The sequence below is a fragment of the Tachysurus vachellii genome, chromosome 14 (assembly GCF_030014155.1).
Source record: "Tachysurus vachellii isolate PV-2020 chromosome 14, HZAU_Pvac_v1, whole genome shotgun sequence".
Lineage (NCBI taxonomy): Eukaryota > Metazoa > Chordata > Actinopteri > Siluriformes > Bagridae > Tachysurus > Tachysurus vachellii.
The window spans coordinates 15,433,472-15,457,965 of NC_083473.1; the positions used below are offsets into that span (position 1 = coordinate 15,433,472).

The 24,494-nt window shown below is 36.1% G+C and overlaps 2 protein-coding genes across 6 annotated transcripts in view; one reads left to right on the forward strand and one right to left on the reverse strand.

The window, feature by feature from the left end:
* Positions 1 to 18,478, forward strand: part of atp8b4 (ATPase phospholipid transporting 8B4) — a 19,840-nt gene extending 1,362 nt beyond the window's left edge. For 2 of the 5 annotated variants that reach the window (XM_060886221.1, XM_060886222.1), the window contains exons 2-29: positions 291 to 358; positions 2,716 to 2,811; positions 3,242 to 3,300; positions 4,378 to 4,491; positions 4,581 to 4,679; positions 5,389 to 5,450; positions 6,688 to 6,760; positions 7,033 to 7,103; positions 7,240 to 7,322; positions 7,696 to 7,854; positions 7,999 to 8,087; positions 8,280 to 8,476; positions 9,432 to 9,640; positions 9,751 to 9,794; positions 9,909 to 10,074; positions 10,242 to 10,430; positions 11,178 to 11,293; positions 11,796 to 11,960; positions 12,611 to 12,722; positions 12,813 to 12,918; positions 13,206 to 13,353; positions 13,881 to 14,064; positions 14,409 to 14,632; positions 14,715 to 14,798; positions 14,916 to 15,161; positions 15,841 to 15,979; positions 16,119 to 16,249; positions 16,329 to 18,478. In XM_060886221.1, coding sequence (XP_060742204.1) covers positions 2,736 to 2,811; positions 3,242 to 3,300; positions 4,378 to 4,491; positions 4,581 to 4,679; positions 5,389 to 5,450; positions 6,688 to 6,760; positions 7,033 to 7,103; positions 7,240 to 7,322; positions 7,696 to 7,854; positions 7,999 to 8,087; positions 8,280 to 8,476; positions 9,432 to 9,640; positions 9,751 to 9,794; positions 9,909 to 10,074; positions 10,242 to 10,430; positions 11,178 to 11,293; positions 11,796 to 11,960; positions 12,611 to 12,722; positions 12,813 to 12,918; positions 13,206 to 13,353; positions 13,881 to 14,064; positions 14,409 to 14,632; positions 14,715 to 14,798; positions 14,916 to 15,161; positions 15,841 to 15,979; positions 16,119 to 16,249; positions 16,329 to 16,679 — 3,696 coding nt within the window. In that variant the 5' untranslated portion in view covers positions 291 to 358; positions 2,716 to 2,735 and the 3' untranslated portion in view covers positions 16,680 to 18,478. Of the gene's footprint in view, positions 1 to 290; positions 359 to 949; positions 1,247 to 2,715; positions 2,812 to 3,241; positions 3,301 to 4,377; positions 4,492 to 4,580; positions 4,680 to 5,388; positions 5,451 to 6,687; positions 6,761 to 7,032; positions 7,104 to 7,239; positions 7,323 to 7,695; positions 7,855 to 7,998; positions 8,088 to 8,279; positions 8,477 to 9,431; positions 9,641 to 9,750; positions 9,795 to 9,908; positions 10,075 to 10,241; positions 10,431 to 11,177; positions 11,294 to 11,795; positions 11,961 to 12,610; positions 12,723 to 12,812; positions 12,919 to 13,205; positions 13,354 to 13,880; positions 14,065 to 14,408; positions 14,633 to 14,714; positions 14,799 to 14,915; positions 15,162 to 15,840; positions 15,980 to 16,118; positions 16,250 to 16,328 lie in introns of those variants that run through there. The other 3 variants (XM_060886223.1, XM_060886224.1, XM_060886220.1) reach the window with 3 other exon arrangements.
* A 263-nt stretch (positions 18,479 to 18,741) lies between these two features.
* Positions 18,742 to 24,452, reverse strand: galk2 (galactokinase 2). Its single transcript, XM_060886225.1, has 10 exons — positions 24,226 to 24,452; positions 22,503 to 22,591; positions 22,306 to 22,429; positions 22,095 to 22,185; positions 21,795 to 21,941; positions 21,090 to 21,188; positions 20,779 to 20,931; positions 20,294 to 20,504; positions 19,992 to 20,193; positions 18,742 to 19,131 (listed from the first exon to the last, which is right to left on the reverse strand). The coding sequence occupies exons 1-10, from the start codon at positions 24,267 to 24,269 to the stop codon at positions 18,924 to 18,926; spliced, it is 1,368 nt and encodes a 455-aa protein (XP_060742208.1). The 5' UTR covers positions 24,270 to 24,452; the 3' UTR covers positions 18,742 to 18,923.
* Positions 24,453 to 24,494: the final 42 nt, after the last annotated feature.

A 24,494-nucleotide genomic window follows, 5' to 3' on the forward strand; every position in this document is an offset into this window, starting at 1 on the left:
TCATTCACTTTAGCTCTTCTCTTAATCATCCAGGACTTGATGGTGTGTCCAGACATACATTCTTCACTCTTTTAACGTAATACATTTCCATTAGCTTTACTGTCTAGTTATTTTATGCTAATTAAAGGTTAATTAATAACTAAATGATCAGCAGAAAGTGTAAATGGTTAAGAATGTTCTCAAAGAATTAAAATCCAAAAACTAGATTTTGCACAACATATTTTTTGTTTGTTAAAATTTTGCTTTTAAATTCAGTGAGGATATATGTTCATGCTTATGTTGTTTTCTAGAGGAATCCTTGGGAACAGTTGGTGGTAGTCTGATGTTATGGCGATTTGGAAGAAGAACATTTGCATTGGTAAGAACTAACATTTATAATTATGTAGATTTCTCTGTAATATATATGTGTAAATGTATATTTATGTAAATATATTGAATTTATTTATTGAATGTGAGAATTTTGAAGTAGGTCTAGGTATTATTAACATTTTATTATTAACACTCTTGGGCAGGTAATTCTCTCAGAATAAAATGTTTAGAAAGAGCTCTCACACACACACACACACACACACACACACACATATATATATATATATATATATATATATATATATATATATATATATATATATATATATATATATATATATATATATATATATATATCACTGATTGTTTGTAGTCCATTGTGTATTAAGCTCTCTGTCTGTTTTAGTTGAGGTCATTTTGTTTCAGGTCTTGTTGCCTGGAAACCTTGGTGCCACTTTCTGAAGATGTTGTTACTGGCACATACAAATGAAAAATCTCATGATATACAGCCACGTCCTTAATCAATCCTTATCAGACAAGGCACATGTACAACACATCTATGAATACTACTGACTAGCTATTTATTGTACACTCTGCTGCTCTCCAGAGATAAGCTGGAGATTCTTCTGGGATGATTCGTTGTGTGATCATCAGTGTTGTGAAAGAGTAAGGCAATGTGTGTGTGTGTGCATCTCTTCTTTATGCATGCCAGTACGTTTCTTAATGGTGGGAGGGAATAAGTAACAGGAACTCTCCAATGACGCAATGCTTTGTCTTTGAGACCTTGTGTAAACCAGAGATCATTAAATAATCCTCTCTTCACATACTGGAATAAGAATGTATACGTGTTCACTTTTATACACATACCTTGAGGCTATTTGGAGGCCATTGTTTTGGATGTGGATGACAGAAATGGACATAAAGGTCAAACCTGCAGGTGATATTCTCTGCATTTTATTTTTATCGGCTCGCTCTTTGTGGGTTTGTATTGGTGAGAACTGATACTACTTTGTGTCATTTTTAGAAAAAAGTTTGGGAGACCAACCCTTGTTTGTGATGTATAAAAATTAAAGCTGGTTTTGCTTTTAGGGGCAAAGATTTTAAAATAAGAGAGTTGTTTATTCTGTTATTAGATATTTACTTGAGAGGAAAAAGTGTTGCTTACTGATATGTCCATCATCTAGATGTATTCAATTTTTCCGATTTATTATATAGGAAGTGGTACAACATAGAATCTTTGTGTTATGTTAGTCAAAAGATGCTAATTTGTATGGGGATGTCTGGTCCCATATTTACAAGATTTTGTAAAATTTACAATTATAAAATTAATGTCTGGATGTTGGTAGTATGCGTCAGATGCTGGCTATACATTTATATTTCGTGATCAGCCTGTTATTTTATATATTGTTATCAGGACCTTGCTGGTGATTATGTCTGTACTGTGGATTCGGTAACAAATACTAACCAAAGGTGTAAACAGATCAGACGAGTCCAACTAAACACTGTTTAATAATTAACACTTAGTGGCACCTGCTTTGAAAGACTAATTCCATTATCTATTGTGCTGAGGGTTTGCTTGGGGGGAAATTTCAAACTTATATTCATGTTTTAAACTGTCAGTATTAACTATGGAATAGCTGTTTGTGCTTGAAATGATGCTGTTCTCATTTTAAAGGGGTAAATGTGGAGGACTTTGAGCATTTACGGTAACAGAGTTTGGAGGTTGCAGTAACATTAGTGTAATATGAGACTGTTTATATTTTAAGAACTCTCCAGCAGGATTCCTGTTTAAGCATTTTAGAGGTGGCATTATGTGATCGTCAGCAGAGATTTGCTAAATTCGAATCAATACAGAGTTGTTACGACACTATTTTACTTTACTTTGGCCTGCATGAGGATTTTTGACTAAAAATCATTTTGCCACCTGGACATATTTTTGTTTTAAAGCTTTATTTCTGGAAAGTTTTTTTATTTGAGATAACATATGCATGTGCTTGTAGAATTAAATTGATTAAGTTTTTTTTTTTTTAGATATAATGCAAAACGATGCACTTATAAGACTAGAGAGCACAGCACCCTGCTGTTCACAGCTTCTCAATGATTAGCCATAGACTTATGGTAATTACTTTACACCCCATGGGCTTTGGCATTCCACAGCAATGGCTAAGGTTAACACGTCTCTGTCAGTTAGACATTCAGGCAAGTGCAGGCAGTGTCCATTACATTCCATATTGAAGACTAAAGCGATTGTAATATTAGTATAATTACCTGCCCAAGAGAAATGCTGATGCCACGCATATAAATGTGTGTAAATGACTGGTATGATTAGTGTGTAGTGATGCGCTTCGGTGGTGTACAGTGGAATTTGAATTGGCTGATTGACGAACCTTGTTTGTGCTGTATAAGCATGACAGTGCAGGCAGACAATGGCGGAGAGATGGCTGTGGACCTTAGTGCCATGGAGAGGAGGCTGGAACCTGCGCTCCAAAGAGCATGGACAAGGTAGTGCTGTATGGGTTCATGGGCGTGGAGAGGAGAATAAAGTATGCAAAGAATATCAAGAGAGGATTTCTAAACGATTAAACATGGTGTATTTCTATTCATCTGTTTATGGGTTCTATGATAAAAGTGCTGCTTATAGGAGTTTGTGACTGGGTGAAAGCCAGAGAAAAAGAAATCAAAAACAAAACAAGTTTAATGTTTGTTATAACTGATGTTGGTCATGTAGTGAACAGGGTTTCATTACAACTCCATCCATTTTTATATAATCACTGCAAAGGACTTGGACCAAGAATTTGAATTTAAGTAGGTTAAATTTGAGACAGTTGAAATAATGCTAGAGGGATTGTTCTAAATTGTATTTTTGTTTGTTAGAAAATACAGTCCTAATGACACGTTCCCCCCCCCCCCGTAATAATTTTCTTTTTTTAAGAAGAGGAACGCCATGTTAGAGCCAATGACCGTGACTACAATGAGAAGTTCAATTACGCTGTAAGTTATTTTCCATCTTGATGTTTAAGTTCTGTCATAAAATGCAGTAGGTTCCTGAAATGATATGTGAATAGTTCTTACAATTACCTACATACTGTAGGACTGTATAAGATAAAGTAGGAGCCAGTAAAACAAAAGTGAGTATATCCTGTGATGCAATTTCCAGTTAAAGGTTAAATTTTAAATATACAAGCCTTTTGTTTGGAAATTATATTGTGAAAATTATAACATTTTCTGACAAATAGTGAAATTTTACAAAGAAAAACGGTACAAGGAATGTTGGTCAACTACTAAATGTAAGCTAATACACATTAAGACACAGCAGTATTTAGGAAGTATTTGGAGTCTCTGTAAAGCCACAGCAACCAAGTGTGTGTTCCTCATTTACTCAGTCATGTGAACTCAAACAATGAATTCACAGATGTTTTAAACATACACAAGAAACTACTGTTTGGCAAATCGGAAGAAGCCTGAATAATAATGGCAGCATATTGTGTGGTCTGATGAAATGAAGATAAACTTGTTTGGATCAGATGGTATTCAGTATGGTTGGGGAGATCCTGAGCCAAAACATTTTCCATCACTGTACATGGGGATGAAGTGTACTAATATGGGGCTTTATGAATTCAGAATGCATAATCATGAATGTATCATGAATGAGGGATGTGATAGCAAAGTGTTTAAGGTTTCGGACCACTGACCAGAAGGTCATGAGTTTGAATCCCAGGTCCAAAAAGCAGTCACTGCTGGGCCCCTAAGCAATGCCCTTATCCCTCAAAATAGTATAAAATACGTATAAACTGAAAAAAATGGGTCACTCTGTATAAGGGTGTCTGCCAAAAAGGGAAAAATGTAAATGAATGCTACTGAATGTAAAGACCAGAAAATATCCGTAAACACAATGGAGAAGTACACAAGAGGTTTTAAAGTAGAAAAAAGAAAACAAAAAGAAAACATCATGCCCCAATTCATGATCTGAATCTTATGATTAAATGTGATTAAAATTGGAGTCATAGTCTTATTAATCATATCAACAATGATTTATTTTTGCTGTAATGATATTTTGTTCTTCTCCAGGACAATCACATCAAGACAGCAAAGTACACCTTCTATACCTTTCTACCTATTAACTTGTTTGAGCAGTTTCAACGGTTTGCCAACGCATACTTCTTTGTTCTGCTAATTCTACAGGTATGTTTTCTCAAAAACAGAACCCAGTTTTTATTGCAGATAAACAGTGATTAATAATATGATGTTTCTGTCTGATTCTCTGTTAATAGCTAATCCCCGAGATCTCTTCTCTGTCCTGGTTTACCACTATTGTGCCTTTGGTGTTGGTACTGACTATCACTGCTGTAAAAGATGCAACTGATGACTATGTGAGCATCTATTACGTGTGCTGACATGCTGAGTTTTTTCATTTTTTTTTAAAATAATTGCTAACATTTACAATATGTTCACTGTATATGAGAACAGGTTAGATGGAATGCATCGGATTAAATTAGAATCCCATTTAAAATGTTTCATAGGCAGCACTGTGACAAAGCAGGTAACATCGCCAACTCAACAGTTCTGAGCCTGGATTAATCTCTGCATGTTCCTCCTGTGTCTATATCGGTTACTGACAATTACCCAAAAACATGGTGAATTGGTGAACCATCGAAATTGCCCCAATCTTTTAACGTGTGTGTTTGTGTGTACAATGGACTGGCTTCCCATCTATGGTGTATTCCCGCCTAATGCCCAGTGTTCCTGCTGATAGGCTCTGTATCCACTGAAGATGTTATAGTCATACTTTGTTGGGTGTGTGATAAACCACACTGTTTTTCACAGCATCCTGTTACATTATATTATGGTATATATCATATTGATTATTTTGTCTTTATTTCCCTCACCATTTACAGATAATACATTTATCTTACTATTATACTTATGTAAATTGCCATTTCAACCTATAATTTTTATAGATTTGAAGAAAACCCTTGAACACCAATTTCTACTGAACATTATGTAGTACACATCTATTTTGTAGAACTTCCTTAACTCCATTAGATTTTCATTAGAAGTCATTTTTCACTTGTGTTCCAGTTCCGCCATAAAAGTGATCAACAAGTCAACACACGCCAGTCTCAGGTACTCATCAATGGAAAGTAAGTCAAACTTTTTAATACTTTTTATCATGTTATCAGCAGAGGTGGGTAGTAACGAGTTACATTTACTCCGTTACATTTACTTGAGTAAGTTTTTGAAAAAATTATACTTCTAGGAGTAGTTTTAAATCACTATACTTTTTACTTTTACTTGAGTAGATTTGTGAAGAAGAAACTGTACTCTTACTCCGCTACATTAGGCTACAATGAGCTCGTTACTTTTCTTTTTACCTCTTTGGTATTCTACACATCAATTTTAATGTTTTATTTTGACAGATAGAGAAACTTCAGCTAAGGCTCTGCTACGTGACTGTGTTTCACCAATCAAACGTAGTTGTGCAGTCTCGTCACGTTACCATACTCAATCTCAGCGGCGGGACGCGTTAGTTAGCAACACAGCAGTTTTGTCGAGTTCGTGTCGTTTCTTGCAGTGCCGAACACACATATTTAAAGGGATAGTTCACTCAAAATTCTGTCATCCTTTACTCACTCTCATGTTGTTACAAACCTGTATAAATTTCTTTGTTCTGATGAACATGAAGGAAGATATTTTGAGAAACAAAAACAGCTTTGCAACCAGAAGCTTTAGCTTACCTGAAACTAAGGAAAGTACTAGAGGCTTCCTGAAATTAATTAAAGGAGTAGAGATATATTTCATTATTATTGCCCTTTCATCAAGGCATCAAATGTGCAACAATCACAACACAAAAGAAATGAAATGTGTGTGTGTGTGTTTCCTTCTGTTGTTCTGTCACTGGAGACACACACACAGTTTATGAGAATTTATGGGCTGCCTCGTTCTAGTTCTGCCTGGTAAAAAAAAGTATAAAGGTTTGGAAATTTGTGTTACTTGTGCATATTTTTTTTTTATTATTATTTTATTTATTAAGTACTTGAATTTACCTGAATTATTTGAATTTAAGCTATTTTGTAATTAATTTTAATTTATTTTATTGACTGGATGAGCCATAAATTGCCTAAAGATTATTTTGTATTTTTGTCTGTCTGATTGTTGTCGTGTTAAAAAATAAATCAGACGTTACTCAACAGTTACTCAGTACTTGTAGTTTTTCACCAAGTACTTTTTTACTCTTATTCAAGTAATTAACAGTACTTTTACTTGGGTACAATTTTTGGCTACTCTACCCACCTCTGGTTATCAGCTAAGATACTTAATAACTAAAAATTGTGATGAGTCCTAGCTAGAGGAAATGTCTTTGTTTTTGTTATTCTGCAGGTTACAGAATGAGAAATGGATGAATGTTAGAGTTGGAGACATTATAAAACTTGAGAACAACCAGTTTGTTGCTGTAAGTGTCTGTCTTTCGGAAATGTGCTAAAAAAGTAAATTCAATGGATTTGAAATGAATACCTTTCATTATGTTATTGAGCATTCATGTCAAATATAAACGAAATCAACTCTCGCCTGAGATGTTACTGTAGTATTGGAAATAGGCCTCTAACGTGTCTTGTATGAACTTATATGATGAGTGACATCAGAAGTGGCACTATGAAAGCCTTACTGGAGCGCTTGATTTATTTATCCACACATTTCTCTGTTTTTTTTTTGTGGGATCGATAGGCTGATCTGCTCCTGCTCTCCAGCAGTGAACCCTATGGGCTGTGCTATATTGAGACAGCAGAGTTAGATGGGTAAGAGTATGCTAGCAAGGCACATTAATCATTGCTGAAAGATTTAGTGTCTAATGCCTTCCAGCTTCTCCTTTATAGTTATTAAACTCCCATCACCTGTGTAAAAAAGCTTCTCCATGGATTTTGGTTTTAACAGAGAGACAAACCTGAAGGTGCGCCAAGCTTTGACTGTAACCTCAGACCTCGGAGCAGACGTTGCCAAGCTTGCAGAATTCGATGGTATTTCCGAACATGAGTAGTGCACTATCATTACAGATGTACTTTCAAGCTGAGCTCACACACAGCAGCTATTCTCATTCTCGCACTGATTAGATTTAGTGTATGTCTAGCACTAACAGTTGTATGCTTGAACTAGTGTGAAGGTGCCATATCAGACTTTCTTCATTAAGCTTTTGAGCGTATATGTCAGATGTATGTAAGTTAGCAAGCATACACATTTGTAAAAAAAAGGTTCACAAAGTGTACACAAAGGAACTCAAAGACCACAGATTTAACATGGTGTACATTTATGTACACCACGTATACTCATGTATGTATACAATACCTCAAAGTTTACTGATTTAACATCATATTTTAATTTTTTGTCTATCAGGAGAAGTTGTATGTGAGCCTCCTAATAATAAACTGGACAGATTTACTGGGACTCTGTACTGGAAAGACAATAAGTATCCCCTGGACAATGAGAAAATGTTGCTGAGAGGGTGTATTCTAAGAAACACTGAGTGGTGTTTTGGCCTGGTCATCTTTGCTGGTACGTTTCCTTTTTTTGTGATCATTTAAGTACTTCCAAATGGCTTTATATCTACTCTCCTATGCAGCCACATTGTATTTTGTACTTTGGATTTATTTATTAATGTGTAATGAGTAACAATGATTGGTGGTGTGTTTTTATAAGGGCTCCAAACCAAACTGATGCAGAACTGTGGGAGGACAAAATTCAAAAGGACCAGCATTGACAAGCTGATGAACACTTTAGTCCTGTGGGTGAGTACTTCATATGCAGGGTTTTGTCTGTATTTTGCATCAGAATTACTCATCGTTCGAGAAATTAGTTTATTGTGTGTCTGCTTGTGCAAGCTGAAATCTACAGTCTACAAAAAGAACAATTACTGCTTTCAGATGCAGGCTATGGTTTTTAGCAAGCAAAAGTGTTGATATAGATTCTTTGGTTTGCAGATCTTCGGATTTCTTATCTGTATGGGGATCATTCTGGCTATAGGGAACACCATCTGGGAGGAAAAAGTTGGGAAAAACTTCTGGGCATACCTTCTTTGGGATGAACTGCTAAGCAGTGCTGTCCTTTCTGGATTCCTCACTTTCTGGTCTTACATCATCATCCTCAACACTGTTGTTCCCATTTCTCTTTATGTTAGGTATGTGGTGATGTTGCAGTAGTCCTTCAGAGACGTCTCTTTATAGAGAAGTTTTGTGATTGGTTAGAGCCCAGTTATATTCCATATATTAGTACCAATTTGAATAGCTCTCAGTATTTCTCAGGCAGTTTTTGCAACCTTATGTTGATTTGTCAGTTGCCAACACAGAATGTTGTATTTTATTAAGACTTACTGTCAGAAAGGATTCTGCCCATTTTCTGTACACCTGCATGTTCACTCAATTATTCCAATCAGCCAATCATGTGGCAGCAGAGCAATGTATTAAATCATGTAAACCCATGTCAAGAACTTCAGTTTATTTTCACATCAGACAAAATTGAGGAAAAATTTGATCTTTGTTACTTTGTTTGTGGCATGGATGTTGGTGCTAGACAATCTGGTTCGACTGTTTGAGTGGTATTTCAAACAGTCTGAACGGTTTATGCAGAATGGATGTAAAAAAGTTTATTTTAAACAGCAAAATTTTTAAAAAGTTTTAAAAAAGTATGTAAAAGCTTTGTAAGGGTAAATGCTTTGATAATGAGGTCAGAGGAGAATTGCCAGACAGATCTGAGCTGTCAGGAAGGCTACAGTAACTCAATCACCAATCTTTAGGAATGGAATGAACAGAAAAGCATTTCAAAAATACACAACACAAAAATCTTTGAAGTGGATGGGCTGGAACAGCATAAGACTACATCTGGTTCCATTCCTGTCAGTCAAGAACAGAAATCTGAGGCTACAGTGGGCACAGAATCAGCAAAGCAAGATAGTTGAAGATGAAATTTTCCCAGTTTTCAACTTTTTTTGTGATGATTATGACATAATATTGTGCATTGTGATGCTGTCACATTATTTGCTGATTTGTTCATTTCATACATGAGCATGGGTAGATGTGTTCCTGCTAAAATGGCCAGTGAGTTTAAATTTACAGTTTTAATTTTATTCTCTGCAGTGTTGAGGTGCTACGTCTAGGCCATAGTTATTTTATAAACTGGGACCGTAAGATGTACTACAGTTCTAAGGACACTCCGGCCGAAGCAAGAACCACCACCCTGAACGAGGAGCTGGGCCAAGTGGAGTTCATCTTCTCAGATAAAACAGGGACCCTCACTCAAAACATTATGGTTTTCAATAAATGTTCCATCAATGGCAAGACATATGGTGAGTATATACATTTAGATTTTACATTCCTCTCTGACACAAATAATGTACCTTTTTTTGAACAACCATGCTTTACTTTGCTAACTGAAATCTATTCATACTGTATGTAGGTGATGTATATGATGAGTTTGGACACAAAGTGGATATCACAGAGGTAGATATTACTATGTAATATAATTTCAGATCCAAATCCCTGACACAATTTAAGGCATTGAACCACTGTAGGATACCGAATCAGTGACAAATCTTTGTTATTCTCACTGTTTAGAAAACACCATATGTGGATTTCTCCTTCAACCCACTTATGGACAGGAAGTTTCGTTTCTATGACAGCAGCCTAGTGGAGGCCATTAAATTGGAGGAGCCCTTGGTGCAGGAATTTTTCAGGTTGCTAGCCCTGTGCCATACAGTTATGCCTGAAGAGAGGAATGAAGGTAAACTCTTCATGATTAACAAAGATACTTGTTTTAGTAACTGGCTCATAGTTCAAGTGTTCTTGTAGACTATATCTGAAAACATGGTGAAGGAGAACCTTGCAGTCCTTCTGCTCTATACTGAGTGTCTTAATAAAGTTTTATCTTTTATCTTAAATCTGTCCTAGGGGAACTGGTCTATCAGGCTCAATCACCAGATGAAGGAGCTTTGGTTACTGCAGCCCGCAATTTTGGCTTTGTATTTCGAGCCAGAACACCAGAGACCATTACCTTGTATGAGTTGGGACAACCTGTCACCTACCAGCTTATAGCTATACTGGATTTTAACAATGTCCGGAAGAGAATGAGTGTTATTGGTGAGGCCTATTTCATTTACTTATGTACACGGTAGCATTCTTATCAGTTAAAGATATTTAGGAATTTTGTTGCTGGAAAACTGACTGATTCATTGCTGACAGACTTTGAAAGTCACTCTTGACATCAATACACAAGCAAAACATAGGACAGCAATTTACCAAAAGATAAATAAATAAATAAATAAATAAATAAATATTATATATATTTATATATTATATATGAATATTATGAACATGAACATTATAGTTACTGAACATGATTACTTAGTTTACATCAGACCATTTTCGATTTCAAGAACGATTTTTCCCTTTTGCGCTTATTTTCTAACTGAGAAAAGTCTTTTGTATTGATTTTTTTTGTAATTCAGGAGTTTCCTGCCAGATCCATATATATGCTTTTTTTTAATTTTTTTTATTTCAGTAATACACCTCCAATATAAGATGTGGAGATGTGTTAATACAACCGAAGTTTAGTCAAAAATATTTATGAATTCAGAATTGTGAGATTATATATATATATAATATTTCATAAAATACCAGCTTTTAGGGTCTTCCACGAATATTTCAAATCAGTGCATCAGTACTTACTATGGTGATGTGGCTGACTTCTCTAATAATCAGCAGACTGTGGTCCAGCAAAATATACTTGTCTAATCATTTGCATTTTGTGTTATATTGTGTATTGTGTTTTATATGTTATATGACTATGTGAACACAATAAAATGGTCAGTCCTTTCTTTAATACAGTGAGAAATCCAAGGGGGCATTTGAAGCTTTACTCTAAAGGAGCTGACACAATCATTTTTGACAGGCTAGACCCATCCAATGAGGACCTTATGTACACTACCTCAGAACACCTTGATGTGAGTTTGTTCTAGCGTTTTCTATTTTACCTACTGAACACTAAATAAATCTCATGTTCACAAAGCTCATTTATGATGTTTTGTTTTATCTAAAAAAAAAAAAACAGCACCTTACTGTAAACTCACATTTTCAATAAAAGCGCTGTTTCAGACTTGTTTTAAAAGGTTTAAGATTTGTATTAAAACTGTAAAAGTGTCTTTTACCACAGGCTGTCGCTCTGGCATCTGTTATTTATTTAATTCTACAGTTTCTCAAAAAACAATTAGTATTCGTTCTCTTCAGAGGAGAAACTGTATTTAATCTTGTACATGCAGAGAATGGATGACAATTATGTTTTATAGAGCTATAACTGGGAAATTAAACCGGGTAATAAATATGCAAATGTACATTGATATATGTGCTAGCTCTTCTTTAAATGGGATAAATATTCTTTTGGATTGATTGTAATATTTCTGCAATTTCTCTCCATTGATTTGGCCTGTCAATGTCTCTTTGGTGAAGGAGTTTGCTGGTGAAGGTTTGAGGACGTTAGCTCTGGCCTATAAGGATTTGGATGAGGACATGTTTGATGAGTGGATGAAGAAGCTGCTATTTGCCAGCACAGTACTGGAGAACAGAGAAGAGAGACTTGGGGCTCTCTATGAGGAGATAGAGCAGGGACTTATGGTAAGAGCAGAAACCAGGACAGCTTGTGAGTGTATGTGTGCAGTAGATCGATATGTGTTCAGTGTATAGTTAAATTATAAACAGAGATGACAATTATAAGTAAACACAGTTCTACAGTTATTCACTACACCTCCACACAAATTCTACACATCTCTGGAACTTCACTGGAGGAATAAACATTTTATGGATTCCTTTTACAGTATGGATATTCCTTCAAATAGTGTTTTAATGATGGTGATGAAAACACAGTATAATATATCAGCCCAAAATCTCCCATAAGTGTTTTTATTAGGTTGAGATCTGTTGACTGTGAAGGTCATAGCCTATAATTTACATCCTTCTTCATTCAGTGTGTATTTGTGTCCTGTGAATTAAGACATTGTCATCCTGGAAGAAACCACTCCCATTAAATTCCGTTAAATGTTTCATCATTGGAAAAATACTAAGAATAACTTTATATTGATTTGTAATGACTCTTCTCTTTAAGGAGACAAGTGGATTCAAAACCGAAAAATGTCCCCATAGTGGGTGGGCAACTGTGCCACTATTTTCTCTTGAATTCGTTACTTGTCTGCATATGTATTATGTGAGTAAGATGTAAATGTGTCTCTACACAACAATACATGCTGTGACTCTTTTTTTTTTATAAGCTTCTTGGAGCTACAGCCATTGAAGATAAATTACAAGCAGGAGTGCCTGAAACTATTAGCTGCTTGACCCTGGCCAATATTAAGATCTGGGTTCTCACTGGGGACAAACTAGGTGAGCATAATCAGTGGTTATCTCTGTAAAGTGTTCTTGTAATACAAAATGTTTTTCATAACTGTTTCAAATTGCTTCTTATTTTTTTAGAGACAGCAATGAATATTGGCTACTCCTGTAACATGTTGAGAGATGACATGAACGAGGTGTTCATAATCTCAGGTCACACCACGCTGGAGGTTCAGCAGGAGCTTAGGTAACTTGCACAGTCAGTTTAGCTAATGGTTGACTGAGTGCTAAAAACAACAGCTGAAGAACTAAAAAGTCCTTAACTTTGTAGTTGTCTTCTCATCTTGGGGAGATTTTTCACCACTATTTTCAAACACATATTTAAATTTTTTACTGCTTTATTGTAACCTTATACATGCAACCCCATAATAATAAGTATAACTTTTTTAATCACTAATTTGCCTTTCGTGATCAACATTTTGTGAAATGTATTTCTCTTCTTTATTCTGATTCTTGCTGTTGTTGAATGCTCAGAAATGCCAAAGAAAGAATTATGGGTCCTAACAAAGAGAGATTCACCGGTGGCCAAGATGAGGAAAAGACTGATATCTATGCCAGTGACTCTGTGTTTGAGGAAACAATTATTGCAGAATATGCACTTATAATTAATGGACACAGCTTGGTAAGGAGACTTCTGTTCTTTTTGTATAAAAGCAAAATAATTTAAGAATTAATTTCATGACTCTCTGAGTATGGATTGTTTATTTGAAAATGGAAAGCATGCAGCTTTTATCCATTTCTACTGTCTAGGAGGATTTTACATTAGCAGTTAGGTTATTTGACCTTCAGTTTATCAGCTGGCCTTATTTTTTAATAATATTTATGTTGCAGTCTGGAAAAACTTAGATTCCACTCTGCTTGAATTCTGTGATAAGCTGCAAATAAAACACAAATTTCCAAGCAGGAGAGCCTGTGATTTTTAGAACTACCGTTTATTTAGCAGAAAATGTTGAAATTTGACCATGCAAAATGTTTTCCCAGGCAGCCACACATTTATAATTACAGACAAATGTATACATTAGTGAAAACCCTGAAGCAATGTAATAACCTTGTGGTTAGTTAGTTATCACTGATACCGTGCAGGACATATTGATGTTCATATTGGTCCAAGATCTCATAGCAGACTGACGTCTGATCTCTGGTCTACAGGCCCATGCACTGGAGGCAGACCTGGAGAAGATCCTGTTGGAAGTGGCCTGCTTATGTAAGACTGTGATCTGCTGTAGGGTAACTCCTCTACAGAAAGCTCAGGTGGTGGAGCTGGTCAAGAGGCATAAAAGAGCTGTTACCTTGGCCATCGGGGACGGAGCTAATGATGTCAGCATGATCAAGAGTAAGACTGATAATGTATTCAGTCATGATACTAGAATTAAACCTTATATAAACAATAACATGGTGATACACTAGCTGCATGGAAAATGTAGGATATGATCAGGCACATAACTAAAATTAGACAATTCTTTTGTTATTTTTGTTATATTTCTTATATCCTACCTTTTTTGAATGTATTTTTAAAATTTGGTATAACTACATATCTCAGATCATAACACACTGATTGAATATGAGCTCTGTGCTGTTAAAGTGTATGATGACTTTATTTAGACCTCAGTGTATTCAGAGCTGCCATATATGAAGCAGTGGTTACCTAGGTGATCTGTGGTGAACTGTTCTCTCCAGCGGCCCACATTGGTGTGGGTATCAGTGGGCAGGAGGGCATGCAGGCTGTTCTGGCCTCAGACTACTCATTTGCCCAGTTTCGCTACCTGCAGCGCCTCCTGCTGGTCCATGGCCGTTGGTCCTACCATCGCATGTGCAACTTCCTCTGCTACTTCTTCTACAAGAACTTTGCTTTCACACTGGTGCATTTCTGGTTCGGGTTTCTGTGTGGCTTCTCTGCCCAAGTAAGCCCCTAATCTTTCCAGTAAATGCTAATGCAGAAATATCACAAATATATGAATATTTATTCGTTGTTTTGTATCACAGACTGTATATGACCAGTGGTTCATCACCCTGTTCAACATAGTCTACACATCTTTGCCTGTTCTTGCCATGGGCTTGTTTGACCAGGTCAGAAATCGACACTTACTAATAATTCTCTTGTAATAATAATTCGACACTTAAAAAATAATTCTCTCAGCTCCAGAATGTTAACATAAACAAGAAAATGTTATTGGTTTCTGACAGGATGTGAATGAGCAGTACAGTCTGCGCTACCCTAACTTGTACCAACCCGGGCAGCTCAATCTCTTGTTCAACAAGCAAAAGTTCTTCATGTGTACCATCCAGGGCGTGTACACTTCATTTGTCCTCTTCTTTATCCCCTATGGGGCTTTCCTGACTGCTGTGCGAGATGACGGCTCCCATATATCTGATCAGCAATCCTTTGCCGTTACTATAGCAACCTCACTGGTCATCGTGGTTAGCGTTCAGGTGACAATATTTTTCTCTATCTCTTACACAAACAAATATATATATATATATATATATATATATATATATATATATATATATATATATATATATATATATATATAAGTATATTCAAATAGAGTTTACAGTAAGTGCTATAATTTCGGAACATATAAGATTTTGTAAAAAAAAAAAAAAAAAAAAAAATGACAATGTTATGGTGAATGTGGTATAATAAATGTATTAATATAATTTTAAGGCACATATATTTTAATTGCTAGAGAGATGTCATTATTCAAAGCAAATTTTATTATTTGTAACATTAACTCCAATGCATTTGTTTATACATATACATGTGTACATATGTTTTGAGAAGCTGCCTCATTGTCCCATTTGCACTTCACATGCTAATTGCTGTTTCAGACTTCTGCTTAGATGCTAACTCCATTTCACTGGATTTGTACATGTACTCTGGTCAGTGGCAATAAAGATAATTCTAATCTAATCTAATCTCCAGACAATATAAATGTCCCTTTATGTATTGATGGACACAATGACCTGATATCACCAGACTCACGTCTCTCACATACTTGTCTATAACCAGAGACAGACTAACATTGCAAACAAAAATTTTTTTTTTCTCAGATGCTTTTTATGTGCTGAGATTCTCTTGTCTCTGAGTGCTAAGTTTCTCTTTCAGATTGGTCTTGACACAAACTACTGGACTGCTGTGAACCACTTCTTTATAGGGGGTAGTCTAGCCATGTATTTCGCTATACTGTTTGCAATGAACAGCGATGGCATCTTCAGAATATTTCCAAACCAGTTTCCATTTGTAGGTGAGTGTAACATAACACCACTGTTATAGCCTGACAGAGTAACTCAGTCTGTTGTTAAGATTTCCATATTTAGATCGCTAGTGTGCCAACTGAAGAGCTCCCAAGGCACCTGTCACATGACGTGTTTCTTTTATTTTAGGCACAGCACGAAACTCCTTAAATCAAAAAAGTGTTTGGCTTGTGATTCTCCTTGTAACAGTGGTGTGTATAATGCCGGTTGTGGCTATACGATTTCTCAGGACGGACCTTCAACCTACACAAACTGACAAAGCAAGTATTTGACATTCAAAATCAGGTGGTGTGTTTTAATTCTGAACCTGGAAAGTAACTGCTGTCCTCTGTTCTACAGGTGCGTTTGCTCCAGCAGGCCAGCAGGAAGCAGGGGCCTCAGGAGCAGAACCTGAGACGAGTGCGCAGGACAAGTTCCCGCCGATCTGCCTACGCCTTCGCCCACCAGCAGGGATATGGGGAGCTCATTACCTCTGGCAAGAATATGAAGGTCCACACTTCCTCCACTTCAGCTTTCCCTGGCTCATCTCCACAGAGAATCAGTAGCAGTTCCAGTTGGATGGAGAACGTAACGAAAAAGGAAACGGACATGAACCATAAAACAACTGCAGATGAGACTGTGTATTCTGGAGTTACAGAGCACTTCAGACATGGAAGCAAGCACAGTATAGAGACACTGTACACAATCTGATCAACTGGCAGACAATACAATATTTAGGGCAAACTGAAAAATCCTAGCTCAGTGAAGGTAAGGGGATTTTTCTGTAGCCTTGTCCAAAAGCAGGGAGCAGCATCAGGTAAACTTGTAGGTACTCCTGGAAAAGGTTGTGCTACATATACAACTATAGAATCTGAATTGTTTATTTCATCCCAGTGTAAAATAAAGCACAGAACACTCCAGGCAACACTGCTCAGTGCTGCACAACTATACAGAGAGCAGTTCTGGGTGGTCAAACAGCTTGCGCATGGGGTGGCACTAAAAGAACAGCAGCATTGCACAGGAGAGACTCCAAAGAGCAAGCATAATGAAGCACAGATAAACCAACCTTCCTTAACTAATATCCTTGTTCATGCAAATGTACTCTGTTTTCTTCATGCACTTCTATCGGATTATGCGTTCGGATTCAGTGGCTCTGAAGAACAGTATTTAGTTTCCATTTCATTTCCCCAACTGACTGAGACGAGCATGCAGATGCAGAAATGTTGCTCTCCACCTTTTTGGAGAATTTCTCTAAAGCCCTTCATATGCTTCCATACATTGCTGAGCAATCGAGTTATCTGCGTGCATAATTTCAATGCAATTATATGAGGTACTGGTAAACTACAGTCCTCTCAGGATTTATATTATTTCTAATTAGTTTCCACGCTATAACCAACTTGTACATTTCAGACACTTCGAGCCTCACATTTAAAAAGAAAGCATTTAAGACCAATGTTATTATTAAGGACAGGGTTTAAGGAGTTTACGTTTACTGATACAGTAATACCTCTACTTGAATAATTGTAACGTTTTATTGATAACTGCTTGTATTGCTCGATTTTGTTTTGTTTGTAACTTTGTTAAATGATTTTAAATACACATCAGATGTAGTAAAGATTTGCATATATATAATATGTTGTTCAAAAGATCTTTAAGAGCAGATCATTAAACATTAGTGAACAAAAATAACCCTACTGCCCTATGACGTTACTATGACGTTGATTATTTGTAATAAACTGCACAATGTAAGATTTAGACTAGAAATGTAGATCACTTGTGAATTGTTATTATCATTGTTAGAGCACAGCATGAGCTGATGGTCTTGGTTCTGGCATTAAAGTGGAAAAAAGCTTATAGCCGCACCACCTTTTGTACATATAGAACCCTCTATATGAACATACACCGTTTATTACTCATTATCCCATGTTGTAGTCAGCATCAAGTTTGCATGCAGACCACAGAATGATGAAAAGGGTAAAATTGCAGAAGATTAATGTTATAATTCAGAGGCTACACAGATGTGCCTTTCATCCATCTCCACCGACAGGTAAAGCTGTAAACAGTGACTATGCTGTCTACAGAAAGAGTGACAAATTGGGCATTTGTTTCACTGTCCTTTTCCAAAAGGAAATATTTGTGCCTTTTTATTTGAACCTCAGTAAAAGAAGTATATTTTTGAGTTTCGTCCAGTATTTATCACTCTGCTATCAGTTCTGTTTCTGTTTTGTTTTTACATGTTATACCTGATGTACAGAACATTTAATTTAAGTAAAGAATGTTTATTTCAAAATTCTATGTTAGGAAACGTTTGTTTTGTTTTTTTTTCATTTAAAACTATGAAAATTATAGGTAGTTTTGTTTATGTACAGTTTGCCTCCTTTAATTTAATGTTCCATATGTTTAGAATGTACGAGAATATCCTGCTGTGAATTTTGTCAATGAAGACCATGCAAATTGTTAATGGTTTTTATTTATATGCATGGATTTTATACAAGCCATTTTACTTTTTATATGACACATAAAATGTCCATTCTAAACTTGTTCATTTCTGTGATTTGTTTACTTTAGTAATTTCATTTAAGCACAGAATGTATCGGTAAACTTTTGCTCAGAACACAAGCTTTTGATTAAATCATAATAAATTCATGTAGAGACTGAGATTTTGGGAACGTTAGTTAGTTAGTTAGTTAGTTAGATAGTTAGTACCCTGGCAAACATCCAACAGCTTCCTCCTGCTTAAACTACGCAGAAACCACACATGAAGACACACAGCAATCTTCCACAATTTTTTTAATCACTGCATACTTCAGCCAGCTTGTACAAAATTAGATTGAATCAGACACACAAGATAAAGAAATATACACTGTTATCCCTTTAAATGGCAAAGATAGGAAGCAATAAAATTGATAGTTTGGTCATGATTGAAAAATCAATAAAACAGGTCTCCATCAGATTTTATAATTCTGTAAAAATAGCTGCTCCTCCCGCTGGCCTTGTTACAAAAAGGCTCTGCTTTACCAGAGCTGCACGTCGAGCATCAGGCATGTAGTAGCCGTCCTTCACTGTCCGAAGAAAAGAATCTATTCTTTCAGTGGGTACCATGGAAACAGCACAGCCTCCCCATCCAGCACCTGTTAACCTGGAACCCACTGCACCTGCCTCCCTGTGGAGAACACCATGTTATTAATCTTATATCACTATTACAATTTATTTCAACAAAGATAAAAATAATAAGACAAAAATGTTTTGGGTTCAAATCTGGATGTCAGGAGATAGCAGGTTGAATCCTGATGGTGGCAGATATCTGTGGCTGGGAGTCAAGGGAGCAGAATTGCCCTGGCTGTCTGGGTATGAGAAGAGGCAGACTCTCTCTCCCCTGTCAATCACAGCAACACTAGCTAAATCACTGGCATCTGTGAGCTCAAGTGTGGAAGAATGCAGATAGAGGCTTCTTCCGAGAGTAATATGCTGCCCTGTAATGCAGCATGAGCAGCAGTTCAAAGTGGCTGGCGTCTTGTATCTCAGAGGATGCATGTGTTAGCCTTCCCTCTCACTGGTTGGTAGGTATATGATAGGGCAGGGAGAGTTAGCTAGTGGATGGAAATTGGCAGGAAACCAGACTGGGAAGGCAGGGGCCATGAGACAGAAATTAAATTCAATAATAATAATAATATTAAAATAAATAAATAAATAAATACGACTAAGACATGAAATAAAAGGTGGAACTACTTATACCAGTTAAATTACCACCATCTTGTTGGATATCTAACAATGTAAATGGGATTTGACAGCCTGGAGAGGTTCAATGGGATATGCATTTTTAAATAGTGAACTAAATGAAAAAATTAAAAACACAGTGATTATTTTTACAAACTGAATACCTCTATTTATTATTTCCCAAAATTTCACATTAGGTAGCGCATCACTCTTTGCACCCCCGCCTCACTCTTTGCACCCCCGTTTATTTGACATGGCTCAGCTTGACACTTAAGATTTACTGCTAGAGCTTTTCCTCTCACTCACCGACAAATATCCACCAGCTGGTCCAGCTCTGGGCAGCTACACTCATACAAGTCTCTGCAGCTAGTATGGCTTTGGTTCATTAGCTCACCAAGCTGCAGAACAGCATCAGCGGGTGCAGAATCACAAACAGCCTTGAAATGCAGCACCCGTGCTGCTTCACTGTACACATGCCTGGCCCGCTGGTACAGACTGAAGTGTGTCACTGAAGTAACAAGAAAAACAGGGACTAATGTATTTGATCTAATTACATGTAAATGGAAGCTTCAGATGGTCCAGATTCTTAATTCAATAGATGTCCTTACCATGCTTTGTGTTAGCACTCAGGATATTGTCACACAACTGCTGAGAAGTGATTCCCAGAATCTTGCAAATTTCTTCTCTGCTGTAAGGCTCAGGGTGAAGGACTTCCTCCACCAATTCCAGCATCTTGCTCAGACTTGAGCCCAGTTGTGTCTGTAGTTCTCCCAGCTTCTGAAGGCTGCTCCAATCCAGGCCTCTGACTTTAGCCAGTATCTGTGAGCATGTGAAAAGTGAATAAGTTTCCTTTTAGATCATCTAGTTTTATACCATTTCATTAAGATTAACCGTGAGAGATTAAGCTGTAGTACTTGCCAAATTTCACATTTCACCGTATTACATTCTTTTTTTGGTATTCTTAAAAAAGTATGTACACATAAATAAGCTCAATCAATTTATTAAAAGGTACAATTAGCTACTCAAAGGCTTCATCGTCTTTTTAACGAGCAATAGGAGAAATATGTGAAATGAAATATGATGAGCTCCTCACCTTTGTAGCAATGCGGCATTCCACCACTCTAATGTTGAAGTGTGACGTGGCTGCCTTGTTCATTTCCACGCAACTGTTAGCGATCACAAAGACAGCACCATCTGGGAGCTTCACATCTGTGCTCCTCAGGGGATTGAACTCTATCAGCTTTGCCTTGAGTGATAACCAGATCATCAAGAAAACAAAGAACAAATATGTTTCAGATGCACTACTACATCATCATATAGAAAGCATAGGTGTTTATACGCTTTAAGCTGTAGGTCATACTTTACACAAACTGAATGCATAGGGATGATAATAAAATTTATTACAGTTCCCTCTTCAGCAAGGAAAGATATGGACTGATCCATCCCTCCTCCTTCAGTTCCAATATAGTGTTCACACTTAGCACACGTCTCAGCCAACAAAACCTGTCAGAAAATAAGGTAGGATTTTACTCTTATGCGTGTTTTATGTGTTAACTATATGAATCCAGCTAGTGGTGGATTAATGTAGAAATGATTCACAATATATGGATTTAACAATTTATATTTAGTACACTGTAGACCATCTACAGTCAACAAATCATCTAGAGGCTGTTAGCAACCTTTGAGTGACTTAATCAGCCTATGAACTAATGCTAGAGAAAGGATCACAGTTTATGGCTTTTTTATTTAGATTTAAATATTTATGGGTTTTTCAAGTGACTGAAAATTGAGTCAGTCTCCTAATGTGTACTGTGTCATTACCAGTATCCTAGCCTGGGTACAATATACTGAGTCACAGCTAGTGCAAGTCTAGCTGTGCAGCAAGTCTATTGAGCTTCTGTTGGATTGTACGCATCATAACACTTGAGTTTAGTAGATCATTTTAGACCTCATGTTGTCCCTAATCCCATAATGTTGACAGCCTAATAACTGGCTCATGATTCAGTCTATAGATGGTTTGTACAGAGCCCAACGTTACAGTGTCATCTCATTATATAATAAACATTGGAAATTCACAGCCAAAAGAGATGAATAAAGATTCTGTTTTACTTTGGAGACAGATTTTTGGTTGGCTTCCATTGTGACCAGGCCAGCACAGCACACCAGTGCGCTGGAACTAGACAGGCCTGAACTAGCTGGAATCGTTCCATCCACAACACACCGAATCCCAGCCAGAGAAGACAAGCTCAACTGTTCCTGAAATGTTGAAAAATATATAAAACATAATGTCTTTAAAATGTTAGAATTTTTACCAGTTACACTCCAATCAATAAGAAAAAATGAAACAAACCAACTAAAATGTTAGACCTTTTAAATGCACTTTAAGGATGAGGTATCTGCTTCTCTCACCTGAACACCTTTGACTCCACAAAGAAAGTAATAATGCCATTGAGGATTTGCTGGGTCTATGGTGATTTCACTGACAGACACTGTGAAATCCCTTCAGAAAAAAAAACCACAAAAAAAAACCAAAAAAAACACAGCAGTTATTTAGTAAAATTACTCAACAGTGCCATCTTCATGTTATGACCAGACACTCCTTGGAAACTGATACACTTACTTGTATTTGGGATCAGTGTTGGCCAGTTGGATTGTCTGAGAGTTGCTCATGGAAACAGCAGCAAGAATATTCTGCTCGATAGCCATTGGGAGCACGGCATAACCACAATAGTCAATGTGTTCTCCTGTAATGGGTTTAATCTGATATAATCAGTACAATGCATAGCATATATAATTTGAGAGACAAAAATAACCAACCTATTAAATTCACTCTGCCAGGAGCACAAGCATAAAACAGAGGGGTTTCTTCATACTTTCCAGTAAATGCCGTTTTCAGTTTTTGAAGTCTGTAATGGGAAACATACAATATAAGGAAAATTTCTAATAATCACACAGATTATTACAAGTAAAAAATCATTGAGGTGTTGTGTGTTCACAATTATTCACAATTTATTTTGGTAAAATTTGTCTTTATACCATTGTAAGTAAATCCTGTGCTACATTTCTCTACTTATTTTTCTTTTTGTTTTATAATGTAGTTTTTATTGGCAGTCTTACTGCCATCTACTGCAGATAATTGGCTAAAACAAGTTACAAAGGGGTCTTGGGGTCTTTTACTAGTGTACATTTGATATGTTAAACAGTTTAGCCACTAGCCAAAAACAAGCAATTCTTTTTTATTTCAAAATAAAAAAATACAAAGCAAAAACAGTCTTTTTGCATATCTCTTGTCTTTATTGCTGTTGTTGTGAGACAATGTGAGACAAAAATTAAGTTGTGTTGTAATAACACATTAATGAGGATATAGTAAACCTTGAAATGGCATAACACATTTTTTAATTATTCATTTCTTTTCAAACATTCATTGGTTAACATATTTATACTTTCAATGTGGCCACATCATTTAATCTACTATCACACTATCGCTAAAAATTAAAGTAAAAGAATCAGAAACTTTTCATGATCTTCATAAAATTCTGACATATTCCAAAAACTTTCAAATATAGAATAATCATGTAAAGGTGTGTTTCAAGCATAAGAGGTTAATTTGTAGATTATTTAGTGATTCTAAATGAAGAGAAAGTCTCAGTGGGCTGTGACATGCAGGTATTGCAGATATAGAGTTTTTTTTTTATTTTTTATGAATTTGTTCTAAAATAAACGCATAGGAGGTTGTTAAAAACACTTCATTTATGTTTGGATTGTATTTTACGTAAATGTAATATCAGTGGGACACAAACAGAATTTTGTATTTACCTTTTTCTGCACCTAAACTAGCAATGAGTAAAACTGTGTCGAACAGAAAAACCAAGACCAGTAGAAAAATCCTTATATGATATTATTAAAAATAAAGATTATAGACACATTTTCTAAACATTATTAATTTTGTGTGTTTAATTTAGTAAACATTAACAAGTGTATGTGTGTGTGTGTGTGTGTGTGCTGGGGGGGGGGGGGAATGGGGGCTCTTCCCCAACTCAACTCAACAAATACTGCTAGTGTGTAATATTAAATGTCACGTGACAGTATTATCATCAAACAGGGGGAAGAACTGACATCCATAGTAGTATTTATAAATGATGTAAAACTACAGCACGTAAATATGGGTGTTTTCTGTAGTCGTTTGATGAAAGTAATTGGTTTATTTCTGTACCGTCGTCTTAGAATGTTGTTATCTGTATGGACGAACTAATTAATTAATGAATTGGTTAATTAGTTAATTAGATATTAATCTAAATAAAATAATCCAAATGTTTGTACATTATTTATATTGTTTTTTGTCGACCTCATGTAGCAGGAGACATGATGGAAATATCTGTAACAACATTAAAAAGGAAAACATTTAAGCCAGAGTAGATTTTGGATCAAATTTGGAGTGAAAAACACACTGATCCAAAAACACTGACATTGAACACAATTATATTATATTACATTTGCTCGTGCAAACTTAAGTCTATACACTGAAGAGTTACTAACATACCTGTCGCTGAGAAGCACCTTGATTTTGGGTGGATTTACTGCCATTATGACACAGATACGATATCGTAAGTCTAAAAATCCTTTTTCTCCGACTGGAGCAGGTTATCAGGTGACAATCATATCCGGAATATGTTTTTTTCCCAGCTATACGGAAGAAGGGGACTTCATTCAAAGAGCTTTGAGTTGCTTGCAGACGTTAAACAGACCTGAGATCGGTTTCGTAATTCAAACAGTTCGTTGATTAGGATAAAAAAAGATGGCGCACAGCTG